The sequence below is a fragment of the Trichosurus vulpecula genome, chromosome X, assembly GCF_011100635.1.
Source record: "Trichosurus vulpecula isolate mTriVul1 chromosome X, mTriVul1.pri, whole genome shotgun sequence".
Lineage (NCBI taxonomy): Eukaryota > Metazoa > Chordata > Mammalia > Diprotodontia > Phalangeridae > Trichosurus > Trichosurus vulpecula.
Genome location: NC_050582.1, coordinates 9528159 through 9546761, shown reverse-complemented (window position 1 = coordinate 9546761; position 18603 = coordinate 9528159). Strand labels below are relative to the sequence as shown.

The 18603-nt window shown below is 41.0% G+C and overlaps 1 protein-coding gene across 1 annotated transcript; it reads left to right on the top strand.

The window, feature by feature from the left end:
• Positions 1-16316: 16316 nt before the first annotated feature.
• On the top strand, positions 16317-18326 carry LOC118832701 (protein phosphatase methylesterase 1-like). Its single transcript, XM_036740030.1, is given in 2 exon segments — positions 16317-16440; positions 17212-18326. Coding segments are annotated over 2 exon segments (1239 nt in total).
• Positions 18327-18603: the final 277 nt, after the last annotated feature.

The following is an 18603-nucleotide window of genomic DNA, read 5'->3' as shown; positions in this document are numbered from 1 at the left end:
CATACTTAGAAGCCCCTCTGTTGCGGGCCGCGTTAGAGCCAAGCCCTGTCCTCCTCGGACCTCCAGGCCCAGGGGCCTGCTGAGATAGACTCAGGGCTTTGGGATGTGGGTGGAGCCAGGAGGAGGGGTCTCGCCTTTGTTGCCTCCCTGGCAATCCCAGGTCTTTGCCCGAGCCCAGACCGGCCAGACCACGTGGAACTTCAGGCTGCCTGACCACGTGGAGTTTCCGGTTACTGCCTGCCGCAGGGCAGGGAGCTTCGGCTAGCGCAGAAACAGAAGGGGAGGAGAGTAGGCGGAGTCGGGGCGGTCCTTAAGACCCAGGTGTTAGAGTTTTACCTGTCCTTCACCCATGTAACCAAAGAACGTACCAACGTCACTAAAGATATAAATGTGCTGCTTGCTGAAATAATAAACGGAGTCCTTCACCATCTTTCGGCTCCCGCCCCCTTCATTGTCCGGGAGATCACGTCCTTTGCCTAGGCAAAGGCCTGGGGCTTGGGGGGAACCCCGAGCATAGTTACGAGGCTTTGGAAGCCCGTAACACCCCTCCACCAACACTACGAGATCCTGTAATGGTCCCAAACATTATGCTTTATACAAGTATTATCACTCTTTTATGGGCCATTTTCGTAATGCACTATATAATGCAAACGTTTATAGTTTCTCTTCTATCTTTGGAATTCATCAGCTTTTTACATTTTATAAATTGCACACAGTACCAGTGTGTAAAGAACATCCTATTTTATTAGTAGCAGACCCTAAAATTTGTGGGGCACTGGAATTTGGCTGCTTATTTAGGGATACTCTTAAGATTCCTCTGCTTTAAAAAAACATGATCACAACAGTCCTAACCTTGATTGTAACCTCTAACACTGCAGGACCAATTTGCTGTTGGTATAAAGATGGTTAAAAGGGAAAATATGCAAAGAGAAGAAACGGGCATTTTTGCTGGTTGCCGTCCACCTGCTCCCAGTCCCTTCCTTCCCAAATAGTTTCCCTAAAGCATGTTATTCTCTTACTGGAGAATTGTCAGTGGCTCCCTATCTTCTCTAGTATAAAATACAAACCCCTCAAATTAGCATTTCAAAGCTCCAGTCAGTCAGCAATCAATTATCGTTTATTAAGCACTTTCTCTGTTTCCAGCACTTTTCTAGGCCTTGGAGACATAAAGGAAGCCCTTTCCCCAAGGCACTCTCAGCCTAATATGGGAGACACCATGTAAATAGAGGTGGACCTACAAGATACATGCAGTGTAAATGAAAGATAATCTCAGAATGAAGATACTGGCAGTTGTCTTGGGAGGGGGAGGAGAGAGGGCACTAAATAATATACACATTTTGTAGTAGAGTGGAACAGCTTTTGGAAGGGGAACCCAGAAGATCTGGGTTTTAGTTAGTCAAGGCTTTAAGGCAATTAAAAGACTGGGTGACCATAGGGAAAGTCACTTAATTTGTCTTGGTTCAGTTTCCATATTGGTAAGACAAGTTTACTGGATCTCATGATCTCAAACGTCATTTCCAAATCTTAACATTTTGTGACCATTGCATCTTAAAGCTTGTACTGGAAACAAAATAACTCTTGACATGATAATCAGTAAAGGGAAGAGGGAAAGGCATTTCTATGGTAACATGTTTGTTAAAAAAATATCTGAGGCCTCCACAGTTTCAATAATCCATTTTGCCTTATACACACAAGGAGATACATTTCTATAGCACCTACTATGTGCCAGGCACTGTGCTAACTACTTTACAAATATTATCTCACTATCCTTATTTTACAGATGAGGAGACTGAGGCAGGCAGAGATTAATGACTTGCCCCGTTTCAAACAGCTACTAAGTTTCTGGGGCTGATTTTGAACTCATCTTCCTGACTCCAGGCCCAGTACTTCATCTGCTGTGTCAAATAGGACTGATGAAAGCCATTTCTCTGTTTCCATCTGAAATATGAGCATGTGAAAATGTCTAAACATGGTTATAACAGCTAAGTGAGTAAAGAGTGGAAATGAAACAAGTCTACTTTGGCTCAGGTACCAGGTGAGAATACTTTTTGATTGAATCAAACAATCAGAATGGGGTATGAACAGGGCCTGTAAAATTCCTTGACTCAATCAAAGCCATTGTGTGAGATGCTGGGATAAAACCCTCAGCAATCCATATAAAAGGAAGATGCTAGCTCAGAACCTCGGGAAGAGATTCTGAGCCTCGGGATCTGAAAGGTTGGAGTAGGTCTGAATACTGAGCTGTGGGTGGGCAGAGAAATATTGAGGAGAATCATTGGCTCTGCAGGCACGTCAAAGCAGAAGACCCAGTTTGAGGGAAGTCCACCCACAGACACAATATTATAGTCTGCTGTTCCATTATGGAAATGTTTCCAGTAAAGAGAGTTTTGTTACAACCACAAAGAGGCCAGAGTTTATGTGGCAGGTGGCTATTGAACCTTTGTTTCCTCAGTCTTTTCATTTGTTATCCACCACAGTTAATTAGAGATTGACTCAATATATATATTTAGGTCTAAGTGTTATGAATTTTCCCAACTGGGAGCTTGGAGTAAATGTGATTGAGCTCAGAAATTTTCATCAAAAATAAACTCCTTAAAGCAGAAGAATGAATCAAGTAAACATTAGTGGACCACTTTACTGCCCACTCCATATCCTTAGGCTTAAAACAAGCTAATTATTGAAACAATGTTTTACATGAGCAAATAATAACTTTTACACTTTTGCTGAGGAAATATTTTGAGGTGGCATGGCATTCTCCGGTCACTTCAGTGATCAACCTAGTCATAGCCTATGAGGTAATACGCTCTTTCAGAAATTTTCCAGACCAAAGAGAAGGTACCATTAGTGACCTAGGGCCCCTAGGGACATGCCTGCCCTCCTTGGGGCAGAAATTACCACTCTCAACTGTGAGCCCACCCTTGCAGGCTCAAGACACTGGACGAATCTTCTATGACTGTACGACTGATTAGTCCTCCATCCCAGGACAGTACTCATGGCTCCTGGCATTTATCTACTTTAAGGGTGACAAAAAGGTCTGTAAATAGCCAGAGTCCTTGATGGTTGATTACAAGGGAATAAGCACAAGAAATATTCAGGCAGGCCAGAGTTGAGGGAAATAAAATCCAAAGCTGTCCAGTGAGAAATCTTTCCTCAGCAAAATTTGGAATCCAGTTTATTTTGGCTAAAATGTATATACATGAAGAGGGAGAGAACAAATACAGGTATTAGATTTCCTTGAAAAAATAAATGTTTTGGGGAGAGGATGGATAGGTAGGAGGTTATGTATGTGGGGTAGGGATGATCGCCATATTCAGAAATGTTGAGGGGGGATATTTTTAAAACTAAAAATGGCAGATCCAAGGAATTAAACATATTTACAACCATTCAAGTAGTAGGGAAGATCAAAGAGGCACTGTAAAAATCATTAGACAGCTGAAGCCATTAAAATGGGCTCGAGGTTCCCAAACAAGTCAGAGGAGAAAGGCATTTGAGTGACCCGATTTAGAGCTAGTTAACGCCATACACGTGACCTGATAACACACTAAGTGATCTCACTGGAACAATTTCACATAGTTTTCCGATTCATGAGAAAGTACTGAGAGCACAAATAGCAAAGTATGCTTTGCGAGGCCAGTAGGATGGGTATGCATACCTGTGGACAACCGAGCCAAAATGAATAAAGGAAATTCCATGTAGTTTTCTGAACAGCCAGGCAGGACATCCTGTGGGAAGAGAATTTCCACCTTAGAAGATGTGTGACAAGGTGAGCAGAACACATATTCTGGAGTCAAAAGACCTGGATTTAATGCCCACCTCTGAAGCTTCCTACCCCTCCCTGAGCCTGCAAAATGAGGGAGTTGGAAGGGATGGCTTCTTAGGTTCCTCCAGCTCTAAGTTTCAGATCCTATGATCTCCATCCCTTACTCCCTCTGTCAAATCTTGTCAGTTCTATTCTCCTGTTTCTCTAACATTCATTCCCTTCTTTGTTCTCACACAGCCACTACCCAAGTCCCAGTCTTCATCACCTCTCACCAAAAGTTTGGGCACAGCCTCCTAAATGGAATCCCACCTGCCAGTCTCATTTTCACACAGATCCCAAATTAATCCCCCTAAAGCACAAATCTGACCATGTCACTCTCCTGCTCAAGGACCTGCAGCAGCTCCCTATGGCCTCTAGTATAAAATACAAACTGCTCAGCTTGCATTTAAAGGTACATTTACAATATGGCTCCATTCTACCTTTCCAAAATTATTTTTATGACTCTTCTTAAAGCACTCTACATTTTAGCCAAATTAGCCTACATCTGGACTCAGCATTCCATATTTTACCTCCACACCTTTGAGCAGGCAGTTTCCCACACCTGGAATATACTCCCTCTTAAGCTCTGTCTAGTATCCTTGGCTTTCCTTCAAGGCTTAACTCATGCACTGATTATCTCCAGAGTCGTTAGGGTTTGCTCTTGCCTTCTCTTCAAATTATCATGTATTCACTTATATGTTTACATTTTGTATCTCACCAAGAGAATGAAAGCTCACAAAGCAGAATGTCTTCCATGCAGTGCACACTTGAATGCTAAATGGACTGCATTGGAATTGCCTTCCTTGATGAAACCATAGGCTCAGACTTAAGGTAAAAAAAAACCAAAATACTTTTCTTAATTTAAACAAGGATCCATAGTTCCAACCCAATCCCCCTCCTCTAATAATTCACCAACCTATGAAGACCTAAAGGTATTACCAAGATGAGATGTGAAATCACCACCATTAAGCCTTTAAAAGATATCATTTCAGATAAGCCTGGACTGTGCTTCACTATAAACATTAAAGAGATTCTTTCATTGGAGACAGACTACTTAATAGATTTTCTATTTTTAATCAATTTTCACAATGTTATTTTACTACCTAAAATATGTGTTACTATGCAGAAATGAGCTACATATGCCTACTTATGATTTCTCCCTTTTTGTAAAAATAGACTTTGAATACAACAAACCCTTGACCCAGTTGCTGTGGACAATGTCAGCATCACAGAATGTATTACAAAGACATACAATTGGGAAGAGTTAAATTAATTTCTATCATAACACATTTTCAACAGACTGGAGAAGACGGCATTTTACCTTTACAGCTAAAGATGAGTCAAAGACCCAAAGACACTTCAATTGACAAGAGCAAATATTATTTGCCTGTACAAAAATGAAGCAATTTGAAAAGTGTTCCAGAACAATCAGCCTGCCTGAATAAAACCATTGCTAAGAATAGTGTGAATTTCATCCTAATGAGATGTACATCTGACTACAGAAAATAGTGATTCTGTTAAACATTTGGTCAGAATACAAAGAGCTAACTTAAATCAATGAAATATAATTATTGAGGTTAAGGGGGATTGAGTTTTCATTAATAGATTTTTATTGATAACTTCTGTTTTTCATCACCTGCCTTTCCTCTTGCATCTCTTCCCTTACCGCCTTCCAGAGAGTCATTCCTTATAACACTGAGTTTTTAAACGAGGAAGAAAAGGAATAAAAAGTCCAGCAAAAGCAATCAACACACCAAAAGGGTTAGTGTTATATGCAATATTCCTTACCTGTGGGCCTCCGCTCTACCAAGGCTCAGGGAGAGGCGTTTTCTCATATCTTTTCTTTACAGCTAAGCTTAGTACATTCTAATTTCGCAAAATTCATTTTCAATTATTTTGTTGCTCTTCCCATTTACATTGCCCCCGTCATTAGGTATAGTTTCTCTTGGCTCTGCTTACTTCACTTTTCATCAGTTCGTATAAGCTTCTCCAAGCTACTTTATCAAGTCGGTTGTTTCCAACAGAACAGTAATATTCCTTCTCATTCACGTGTGATAATTTGTTTAGCCATTCGCCAATTATTGAGCATCTCCTTTGTTCCCAGTTCTTTACTACAAGAAATGGGCAGCTCTAAAGGTTATATACATACATACATACATACATATACACATATGACTTTATATCCATAATTTATATGACTTTTATCCATGACCTTATTGGGGGTATATACTTGACAGTGGGATCTTGGGTTTAGCCACTTTATTTCCATAATTCCAAGTTGTTTTCCAGAATGGTTAGAACCAATTCCCAGCACTTCCAGCATTAGTTTGTCTGGCTTTACACAACCTCTGTAACACTGACAGTTCCAATTTTTTACATAATGATGATGATGACAATGACAGCTAACATTTATGTAACACTTACTATGTGCCAGTTATTGTGCTTATCTCACCTGATCCTAGCAACCCTGGGAAGTAGCTAATTTGATGGTGTAGTTGGAGGAATATCATGACTACCCCCCTTCCTCATAAAAGTTAGCCCAATTTTTTTCTTAAAATATATTGAGACGATCCTCAAGACTTGGTTGGTTGAAGGGACTAAAGGCTTTGGCTGGTAGTATCACTTGTTGGTCACCTGAATACAAAGCAGCCACGAGAAGCTCCAGGGATTCTCCAGTGCTTGAAGGGAGGATTACAGTGAACAGCTGAGACAAGGAAGATTCAGCTCAGCTGAACCAACTGGAAGTATCCTCAATACTTTGCCTTGTTAAATATCCTTCTCCTGCTATGGCTAAATAAATCTTTTTTTATTAACTGCTGAATGGCCTTTGAGCATCTCGTTTTGTTCCAAAATTGAACCTCAATGATCAGGGGACCAGCCTGACTCAAGTTCAGCCCAGAATAGATGAGTATGAGGTGAAACTTCAGGGTAGCTTTGATTTGCATTCTCTTATTTTAGTAATTTGGTACATTCTTTCAGAGGGTCCTTAATGGTTTGCATTTCTTCTTCTGAGAATTGTTTATTTCTATCCCTTGACCACTCAGCTACTGTGGGAATTTTGTTATTGCTTTTTTCATCTTATATATTTCTGAAAGGAACTGTGACATAAAGGAGAGGTAGCTTCAGTAAGACCTGGTTTCAAATATTGCCTCGCAGACATACTGGCCGTGTGATCCTGGGCAAATCACTTGGCCTCTCATTGTACTAGGCAACTCTCTAAACTCTCAATGATAGACCAGGCACTGAACCAAGAGTCCATGTGACAATGACACGAGAAGTCTAATTCTCAGCCTTAGCCCTACATTTGTATTCCCAGCACTTATCACAGTGCCTGGCAAATAGTAAGCACTTACTAAATGCCTATTGACTTGACTGTTAAGCAATTAATTTATCAAATCAATAAACATTAATTACTATGTTCCAGGTACTATGCTAGGCGTGAGAGATGCAAATACAATAAATTAAACCAACCCTACATGAAGGATCTTATACTCTATTGTTGCTTGTCTTTATATCTTGGATTTCAGATCTTTATCAGACAAATTACCATAACAACATTATTAACAAATAACTAATGATTATATAGTGTTCACTATGTGCCAGGCCCTGTGCTAAGTGCTTGGAAATGATGAATGATCCCCTGGGAGGTATGTGCTATTATTATCCCAAGTTTATAGATGAAGAAACTGAGGCAAATGGAAGTAAAATGATTTGCCCAATATCTGGATATGTACTCAAGTCCTCCAAACAACCAGATTCCAACAGGATGCCCACCCATTTCTAACCCTTATCCTAGTTTGAGGGTTTTACTTAAACTAGTCATTTTTATTTAATTATTGAATTCCTCCTTTCCCCCTTCTTTACCCTTGGTCGATTAAGTGGTTGATTAAAAATCCCCCCTTTGTCTTCTCCCTTCCAAGTTCTTTGGTTTGTTTTCTGCTTGTTTTCTAAGGATTTCTTTACCTGGATCTCTTTATTAATCCTCTTCCCTTTCTGTAGATGCTGAAATTTTATTCTCTGACTCATTATAAATATTTTTACAGTACAATTCTACCTCTACCTGATCAATGATTACTTCTAGCTTTGAAATATCTCCTGAATATGCCCTCTTCTCCATTCTGACACTGCCACCACCCTGGTACAGGCCCTCATCACCTCACGCCTGAACTACTGTTCTTCCTGCCTCAAGTCGTCCTCACTTCAATCAATTCTCCATTCAGCCATGAAAGTGAGCTTCCTGAAATGCAGGTTGGACCATGTTATACCTCTCCCAACCACACACACACTCCATAGACTATAATGGTCTCCTATTAATCTTAGTGCCTTCCCTCTAAGACTATCCTGAATTTTCCTAGGAGATATATATATATATATATATATATATATATATATATATATATATATATATATATATATATATATGATGTATACATATTTGTTTTGTTTGTATGCTGTGTCCCCCATTAGATTGTGAGCTCCTTGAGAGCAGGGGCTAGTTTGTTTTGTTTGATTTGGGTTCTTTTTCATTTTTCATTTATTTATATTCTTTTGCCATTCTTTGTGTCCCTAGCACTTAACACAGTGCCTGGCACATAACATGCACTTCATAAATGCTAGTTGACTACCTCCAGGATCAAATATAAAATTTTCTGTTTGGCTTTTAAAGCCTTTTATAATGTGGCCCCTTCCTACCTTTCCAGTCTTCTTATACTTTATCCCTTCCAAGTACTCTATGATCTGATGTCACTGGCCTCCCTAATGTTCTTCACACTTAACTGTTCATCTCCGAACTCTATGCCTTTTCTCTGGCTGTCTCCTAAGCAAAGAATGCTCCTCATTCCTACTTCTTGGTTTAAGATTCAGCTCAAACTATATCTCATGTGAGAGGCCTCTGCTGGTACCATGTACTACCACCACCTCTGCTAGTGCCTTCCAAGACTGCTTCGGACTTCATCCCATATATATTTGGTATATAAATAGGTATTTGCATATTGTCTCCCACATTAGGATATGAGCTCCCTGAGGAAAGGTTTCTTCTTATGTAAAATGGGAGGATTAGACTCAATGAAGACCTCTTCCAGATTTAACATCTTCTGATCATAAGATCCTCTAAGCATTCAGTATATTTCCTTGCAAAGAGTCATCTACAATTTTTGCAAGTTGGAAAATGCTTCACCCCAAACCCCAAAGAAACTTCTGACAACATTATCCTTTATTCACATGCCTCCGTACACCTTCGTGCTCACACAGCGAGGGTCACGAGGTTACCATTTCAGAGAGAGGCCGCTTGTGCAGCTGGGCTCTTCACACCCTCGTCTATTCTTTACGCTTCCTCCACTTTACCTGTGAAAGTTGATGACTGCTGAACTCAGAAATGTCAGAGTGCTTTCCTGACTTAATGTCAAAAATTATACCAAACCTTAGGGCCATGCCTGTCAGACCAATCTGTTCATGAGCTGTAAGAAAGGAGTGCTACATTTTCTGTTAAGGACTACAGAAAATGTTAACTAATTCATTCTGCTTCCTGAGCTGACCATTACCTCCCCTTAACTCTGTGTGTGTGTGTGTGTGTGTGTGTGTGTGTGTGTGTGTGTGTGTGTGTGTGTGAGAGAGAGAGAGTGAGAGAGTGAGAGAGAGAGAGAGAGAGAGAGAGAGAGAGAGAGAGAGCACCATGGGAACTAACAAAATCAAGGCTTGTTGCCTTATATGCAAAATGACAAGGCTAAGAATGATGTCCTGATTGACAGATCAATATTGAATGCTCTTCATAGAAAGCAGTTTCTATAGAATTTTAAAGCTATAAGAGACCTTAAAAAACCTCTAGTCCAAATCTCTGACTTTAAACAGGAGGAAACTCAGAACCACAGAAGTGGTGACTTGTCCAGACTCACATACCTTATCCCTACCACAACTGGGACTGTCATACGGCCAGATTTCCCAATTTCCACTCTGTGGTCTTTTTCTTCTAAGCATAATGCAAGTGCTGAAACAAATGAGTAATTGAGCGTCTAGGAAAATTTTCACAAAGTACATATTCCCCCATCCTGTGACTTTGTTTGAAAGAAAAAAACCATAACAAAATTTATGAGTTTACCCAAAAGGGGGTAAAGATTTCAGGAAAGATGAAATGCCATATTAAACCATATCCAACCAGGGCCCACAGGGATCAGCTTTTATAAGATTTTTGGTGTGATTTCAATATTTGGGTTAAATTTTTATCCTGTCAACAATTTCCTAACCTTAATAGATAAAACTGGCTTCTGTCTGTCTCTTAGCCCTTACAGTTAGGGGATTTTTTTCAAGGAAATATTAGTGCCATTTTCATTTTGTTATGGGAACAACTTTTCCCCCAATGGAATTTTGGAATCCATGTCAGCCAATGGTAAAATGCTATCACTGTTCACATTTTCATTTCATACAGCTTTACAGGAATGTCATCATAGAATCGCAGAGTATGTGATGTTAAAGCAGGAAATCCCTCATTTTATGGATGCAGAAACGTCAGCCTAGCAAGATGAATTCAGTGACCTGCCTAAGGACATACGTGCAAGAAAAGAGCAAAGCAACGATTCAAACCCAGGGCTTCTGACTCCAAATCCAATGATCTTTCCACTAACGTAGAAAGTGAGGCCAACCTGGATAATTTCACCCCTTCGCTTCTGAAGCGCCTTTCTTAAGGTTTCCATTTTGAACAGACACCGCTGCAGAAACAAGTATTGATTTTTCTAGCTAAACAGTAAGAATTCTTTTTCAACTTCAATTTCTTACTCATCTCTCTTACCCAGAAACTCATCACTAAAGGCATCACTGAAATTGGTTTAGCTTCATGAGATTTGTATAAGCCCAACTTGTTTTTATGTTAAAAGGCTAAAACATAGAGAAAATGTTTCAGTAAGGACCAAGGGGGAACTAAGAGCACCAGGAATGAGAAAGAACAAGCAGGACGTCAGTGGTACTTAATCAAGTAGAAAAGAAAGACAGTTTAGACAAGGTATTGGACAAGTAGAAAGTCACAACAAGATGGGATTCAATTTAGGCTAGCCATTATATGGCATAAGAGTGTTCAGGATGTTTCCCTAATCCTTGCTTGTTAAACACTAGAAAAGGTCATATAAGCTGTGTCCTACCCTCCAAAATATATAGAAAAAAATATATATATTCAAAGAACCCTAGATGCTAGCTGGTAGTCAGAGATAGCTTGTAATGCAGAGAACCACAGAAGACTGCTCTTCAGGTGGCTCAGCAGAATTGGTGCCTGGGGCTTATTGCACATTGGGTGGGGGGTTAGTGGTTCAGGCAGGGTCACTACTGGAGGAGGATTCTTATAGCCACACCCTTAGTCACAAGCCAGGAGTTTGCTTTTGCTTCCCGCAGTGGGCATGTGGTTTTAGTTGGTAGAGGGATGCAGAGAACTAGACTAAAGTCCTTTATGATTAATTCATGAGTTTTTTTTTCTTTAACACTGCATAGAGGGTTCTGTCTTATGTTACAGAATCAGCTATGATTATGGCACATAATTCTTCTGAAAATGAGGAATTGGAAGTTTGCAGAAAGTGACTATTCTGCCATCTTACTGGTCACATGACCTCATCTCAACCTTTAGAAGTTGACTTCTGAAAACTGGCTGTAAGACTTCACATTCCTTATTACTGTATTTCATTTTTTTTTGATTCAACACAATATTCCAACCTACTTAAAATCTTTCTGGATCCTGACCCTATCATCCAATCTGTTAGCACATTACACTTTATCACTATTAGGTTTCATCTTGTTATATTTGGCCCCCCATGGTTGTAGCCTGACTAAAGCTTTTTCTAATCTTGGGTTGTTAAAAAAGCTGCCCACAAAGCATGATGTCATGCCTTCTCTCAGCCACTGTTTGTATCACAATCCTCTGAGTTTAATAGTTTATAAAACACCAGGAACTCTTGCATTTCCCTGTGGAAAGGATTATTAACCTCTGTACAGAATGTAAACTACTTATAAAGCTGGGAATAAAGGCCCTGGCACATCAAGCCCAGCTGTCTTCTGTTTAAGAGCTGTCCTAGGCAGTATTTTGTCACAGTTCAACTGGAGGAGCATCCGAGCTTTAACGTTTGCAAGGCATTTTACATACTCTCACCCAGGTGTAGACCAAGTCTGTGTCTACACTGTCATCAGATCTTATCTCAGGGTAACCTTCCCCAGCTCAAAGGTATGGGAGGCTGAGTCCCAATGGCTTAGATCACAGCCTCATGGACAAAGATCATCCCCGCTTCAAAGTTATGGCAAAAGTGGGTTCTAACAATTCTGTTGCCTGGAAGCTTGGTAGAGTCCAAAAGGGACTTGAATTAATGGTGTAGAAAGAGATACTTCTTGAGCTGAGGGAAGGAACAATAAGAAGGAATTAGAGAAAAGCAAGTCGGTCTACAGGGATAAAGGACTATGAACTTTGCATGGTTCTCATTAACATATTCTTGACCTTTAATTTAATGCTTGAATGTTGCTATACAGGCAGCTTGCCTGAAGTATCTTCCATAAGAGAGTAATTTCTGGATAAAGGTCTTTGTGAAATAATTTTAAAATCACCCAACTTTTTTCCCATAAAGCAATATGGAGAGGTCAAGGTGTTAACCACAGCAGTGTATCAGGACCTATTTTTATAATGTTTCGAATACTCTGTTAAATGGATTTAAAAACTGATCTATTCTTTTTTTTGTTTTTTGTTTTTTTTGTATTCAATTTTGAAAGAATTTAATAGAGTTAAATACTACTTAGCATATATCTCTTGTTCACCTTTGGAAAAAGGAAGAAGTGGGAAGTTACATCATTTATTGATTTTAGCTAATGTTATTCAAATAATAACACTCTTATATAACACTTGAGTGTTTGCAAAACGCTTTCTTCACAATAATCCATCTCCACAATAAAGCCATTCTCCAGTACAAAATCATCAAAGGGTATGAACAGGAAGTTTTCAGAGAAAGAAAGCCAAGCTATCAGTACCCACATGAAAAAATATTACAAATCTAATAACAGAAATGCAAATTTCTAATAATAGAAATGCAAATTAAAAAAATTCTTGAGACTCTACCTCATACCTATCAGCTTAACATACTGACATACAGTTGGTAGAACCTTGAATTGTTTATCTTCCCCAAAGTCACTGAACTATGCCCACTCTTTTTCTGCATTTGGTAGTGAGGTTTTTAATGCCCCAATACATGGTCAGTTTTTGTGTAGGTGCCATTTACTGCTGAGGAAAAGGTATATTCCTTTCTATTCCCATTTTTCTCCAGAGGCTTATTATATCTAACTTTTCTTTTTTTTTAATTTAAATTTATTTATTTAACATATTTGGTTTTCAGCATTGATTTTAACAACAGTTTGAATTACAAATTTTCTCCCCATTTCTACCCTCCCCCCCACTCCAAGATGGCTTATATTCTGGTTGCCCTGTTCCCCAGTCAGCCCTCCCCTCTATCACCCCCCTCTCCTCTCATCCCCTTTTCCCTTCCTTTCTTGTAGGGCAAGATAAATTTCTACGCCCCATTGCCTGTGTATCTTATTTTTTAGCTGCATGCAAAAACTTTTTTTGTTTGTGAACATCTGATTTTAAAACTTTGAGTTCCAAATTCTCTTCCCTCTTCCCTTCCCACCCACTCTCCCTAAGAAGTCAAGCAATTCAACCTAGGCCATACATGTATCATTATGTATAACACTTCCACAATACTCATGTTGTGAAAGACTAACTATATTTTGCTCCTTCCCAACCCATCCCGCTTTATTGAATTTTCTCCCTTGACCCTGTCCCCTTTCCAAAGTGTTTGTTTTGATTACCTCCACCCCCATCTGCCCTCCCCTCCATCATCCCCACCCCCTCTTTTATTTTTTTTTATCTTCCTCCCTCTTCTTTCCTGTGGGGTAAGATACACAACTGAGTATGTATGGTATTCCCCCTCAGGCCAAATCTGATGAGAGCAAGGTTCACTCATTCCCCCCTCACCTGCTCTCTCCCCTCCTCCCACAGAACTGCTTCCTCTTGCCACCTTTATGCAAGATAATCCACCCCATTCTATCTCTCCCTATCTCCCTCTCTCAGTATGTTGCTCTCTCATCCCTTAATTTCATTTTATTTCTTTTAGATATCTTCCCTTCATCTTCAACTAACCCTGTGTCTGCTCTCTCTCTTTTACATATATATATATATATATATATATATACACACACATATAAGCACATATATATACATATACACATACATACACATACATACATATACACGTAGATATATACATACATACACATTCACTTATATATATACATAAACATATATATATGCATATTCCCTTCAACTACCCTAATACTGAGGTCTCATGAATCATACACATCATCTTTCCATGTAGGAATGTAAACAAAACAGTTCAACTTTAGTAAGTCCCTTGCAATTTCCGTTTCTTGATTACCTTTTCATGCTTCTCTTGATTCTTGTGTTTGAAAGTCAAATTTTCTATTCAGTTCTGGTCTTTTCACTGAGAAAGCTTGAAAGTCCTCTATTTTATTGAAAATCCATATTTTGCCTTGGAGCATGATACTCAGTTTTGCTGGGTAGGTGATTCTTGGTTTTAATCCTAGCTCCATTGACCTCTGGAATATCGCATTCCAAGCCCTTCGATCTCTTAATGTAGAAGCTGCCAGATCTTGGGTTATTCTGATTGTGTTTCCACAACACTCAAATTGTTTCTTTCTGGCTGCTTGCAGTATTTTCTCCTTGATCTGGGAGCTCTGGAATTTGGTGACAATATTCCTAGGAGATTTCTTTTTGAGATCTATTTGAGGAGGCGATCGGTGGATTCTTTCAATTTCTATTTTGCCCTGTGGCTCTAGAATATCAGGGCAGTCCTCCTATATAATTTCTTGAAAGATGATATCTAGGCTCTTTTTTTGATCATGGCTTTCAGGTAGTCCAATAATTTTTAAATTATCTCTCCTGGATCTATTTTCCAGGTCAGTGGTTTTTCCAAGGAGATATTTCACATTGTCTTCCATTTTTCCATTCCTTTGGTTCTGTTTTATAATATCCTGACTTCTCATAAACTCACTAGCTTCCACTTGCTCCAATCTAATTTTTAAAGTAGTATTTTCTTCAGTGGTCTTTTGGACCTCCTTTTCCATTTGGCTAATTCTTCTCCTCATTGGCTTTTTGGAGCTCTTTTGCCATTTGAGTTAGTCTGTTTTTTAAGGTGTTGTTTTCTTCAGTGTATTTTTCAGTATTTTTCTGGGTCTCCTTTAGCAAGTCATTGACTTGCTTTTCATGGTTTTCTCGCATCTTTCTCATTTCTCTTCCCAATTTTTCCTCTACTTCTCTAACTTGCTTTTCCAACTCCTTTTTGAGTTCTTCTATGGCCTGGGGCCAGTTCATGTTTTTCTTGGAGGCTTTTGTTGTAGGCTCTATGACTTTGTTGTCTTCTTTAGGCTGTATGTTTTGGTCTTCTTTGTCACCAAAGAAAGAATCCAAAGTCTGAGACTGAATCTGGGCGCGTTTTCGCTGCCTGGCCATATTCCCAACCAACTAACTTGACCCTTGAGTTTTTCAGTGGGGTATGAGTGCTTGTAGACTAACGAGTTCTATGTTCCACGTTTGGGGGGGAGGTGCCAGCTCTGTCAGACCCGCACTACTCCTTCCCCAAGAACCCCCAACCCAGACTGGGCTTAGATCTTCAGCAGGCTGTTGCACTCCTGCTCTGATCCGCCACTTAATTCCTCCCACCAGGTGGGCCTGGAGCCCGAAGCAGCAACAGCCGCAGCTGCCCCACCTCTGCTGCCCCGGGGCTGGAAGCCGAACCGCGAACTCCTTCCACTCTCGCAGCTTTTCCCACTAACCTTCTCTGCAGTCTTTGGTGTTTGTGGGTCGAGGGGTCTGGTAACTGCTGCAGCTCACATATTCAGGGCGCTAGGGCCCCCTCCGCCCGGCTTCTGGTCCGGATGGTCCACGCCGCTCAGGCTGGGCTCTGCTCCACTCCGTTCCCAGCTCCCAGCTTCCAGCTCCCAGCTCCGTGTGGAATAGACCTCACCCAGAGACCATCCAGGCTGTCCTGGGCTGGAGCCCTGCTTCCCTCTGCTGTTCTGTGGGTTCTGCCGTTCTAGAATTGGTTCAGAGCCATTTTTTATAGGTTTTTGGAGGGACTCGGGTACAGAGCTCACTCTAGTTCCTGCTTACCCACCGCCATCTTGAAAACTGATCTATTCTAAGACTTCTGCTTGAAGTGGCTTGACCCTTTTCTTCACGATGATAATCACTGAAAAATACCCCTAGCTGCACGGCGGGCTTCGTGGCATAACAGATATAACGCTACACCTGGAATCAGCAACACCTGGGTTCCAATTCTACCTCCAACACTTCTTTGCTACATGACCCTGGCAAGCCACTCAAGGTCTCAACTTCAAGCAACATTCTGGGGCTACGAGATATAGATCAGCTGAAATCTGAGTAAGTTGGGGGAGAACCCAAGCCAATGGAATTACAGAGTCTTAATGCATGAGTGCAGGATGCAAGGGACTTTGGGAAGGAGAGGAGAACTTTGGGAAAAGTACAGCCTACAATGCACAGAAAATAATAGAAGGTCAGAGGGAAAACTTGGAAATTGGGACAGCTTTGAAAGGTGCATGCGGAATTGTACTTAAAGGAAAACCAAACTGTATGCAAAAGAGTTATATGCACAATTGACTTTTCCCTTCTAGTTTGTATATGGGGAAAAAAAAACATTTTACTCAATGTTTGTTAAGTTCAGAATGTCAATAAATATTTTTAAACTTAAAAGTATAAAACATAACCTTTCTTAGAAAAAAGAAAACACCGACATCAAGTTTCAAGTTTATAAAGTATCTCAGGAAACCCGTATAGTCAAGTCAAAAATATTTATTAAGACTTCCAGCCAGGTTGCCGAGGGGACAAGGGCCAAGGAGTAGCTAGACTGGGTGACAAGGGAAGGGGTTTGGGCACTGGCGGACTGGAGGAGGTGCTGCCGGTGTCCAGGAGCTGTCCAAGTGCTATGGAGAGCCAAGCCAGCTGAATCCTGCAGCCCCTTAGGCCTCTGTCTTAGGTGGACTAGTCCCAGAGGCGACGCCTGGGTGCTACTCGGCACAGGACTGGACACGCGGCAGCCTCGGCCTCCCTCCTGTCTTCCTCTCCTTTCATGTCGGCTTTGGAGAAGACCATGTACTTGGGCTGCCTGCCCTCCCCCACCCTCCCATGCCGGGTGGCGGGGGCAGCCAGAGCGGAGCCAAACTGCGCATGGGACGGAGAGCATGATATAGCGGAAAGAATACTAGACTTAGGGGACCTGCCACTGCCACTTACTTGCCTTCTGATCTTGGAGGAAGTCACCTAGTCTGAGAGCAAAGTCTGTTTTCTCTTCCATAAAACTGAGCAGAGTACAGTGGGATTCTTAGCCCTTTAGCACTAGACACCATACTACTACCTATTTGTCCTGGAAGAAAGCGAGACTTTTCCCCTGTTTCCTGGAACCAGTACTTTGAATCCTTGGAAGATGTGGTGGTAGAGAATGAAACTGGCAAGGATACTTTTTGAATTTATAAGAGTGGTTCAGAGGGCCCAGTCTTGCTGCTGTTGCACGGAGGAGGCCACTCTGCCCTCTCCTGGGCTGTATTCACTGCAGCAATTATTAGTAGAATTCAGTGTCCGATTGTGGCATTGGATCTGAGGAGTCATGGGGAGACAAAAGTCAAGAATTCTGAAGATCTGTCTGCAGAAACTATGGCAAAGGATGTAGGGAATGTTGTTGAAGCTATGTATGGAGATCTTTCTCCTCTTATCATGCTGATTGGCCACAGCATGGGAGGTGCCATTGCAGTCCGTACAGCAGCAGCCAATTTGGTGCCAAGTTTACTGGGTCTCTGCATGATCGATGTTGTTGAAGGTATAGCAATGGATGCTTTAAATAGCATGCAGAATTTCTTACAAGGTCGCCCTAAAACCTTCAGTTCCCTGGAGAATGCCATAGAATGGAGTGGAAAGAGTGGACAGATACAGAATCTGGAAACTGCTCCAGTTTCAATGGTTGGCCTAGTCAAAAACTTTGAAGGGATTCTGAGTCCTGAAGTCTCTAAAACCATGGTGGAAGGGATCATAGAAGAAGAAGAGGAGGATGAAGAAGCAAGTGAATCTGTTAATAAAAGAAAGAAGGAGGATGATACTGAGACCAAGAAGGACCATGCATACACCTGGAGAATTGAACTGGCAAAAACAGAAAAGTATTGGGATGGTTGGTTCAGAGGCTTATCCGATCTCTTCCTTAGCTGCCCTATCCTTAAGCTACTGCTTCTGGCAGGTGTGGATAGGCTAGATAAAGATCTCACAATTGGCCAGATGCAAGGAAAGTTTCAGATGCAGGTATTTCCTCAGTGTGGCCATGCAGTTCATGAAGATGCTCCTGACAAGGTAGCCGAAGCTGTTGCAACTTTCTTGATTCGTCACAGGTTTACGGAGCCCATTGGTGGATTTCAGTGTGTCTTCCCTGGGTGTTAGTGTCCTGACATCCTTCAGCACCAAGATCCATTGTAAACACACCACACCAGAGGCCACTATGATATAGCTGTATCTTCCTCCCTTTGTCTCCAGCCCAGCCATGAGACATCAGCTCATTGATAGAACTAGTGTCCCCAACATATGTAAAATGTCAACGCATATTCTTGACAGCATTTTGTTCAAGACCCCTGATGTGAATCCATCTCCCCAATTCCAAACTTCTTCGGGGCCCCAAAGCTTTCTTGTCTCCTTCCCATCCCATCCCATCCCATACCAC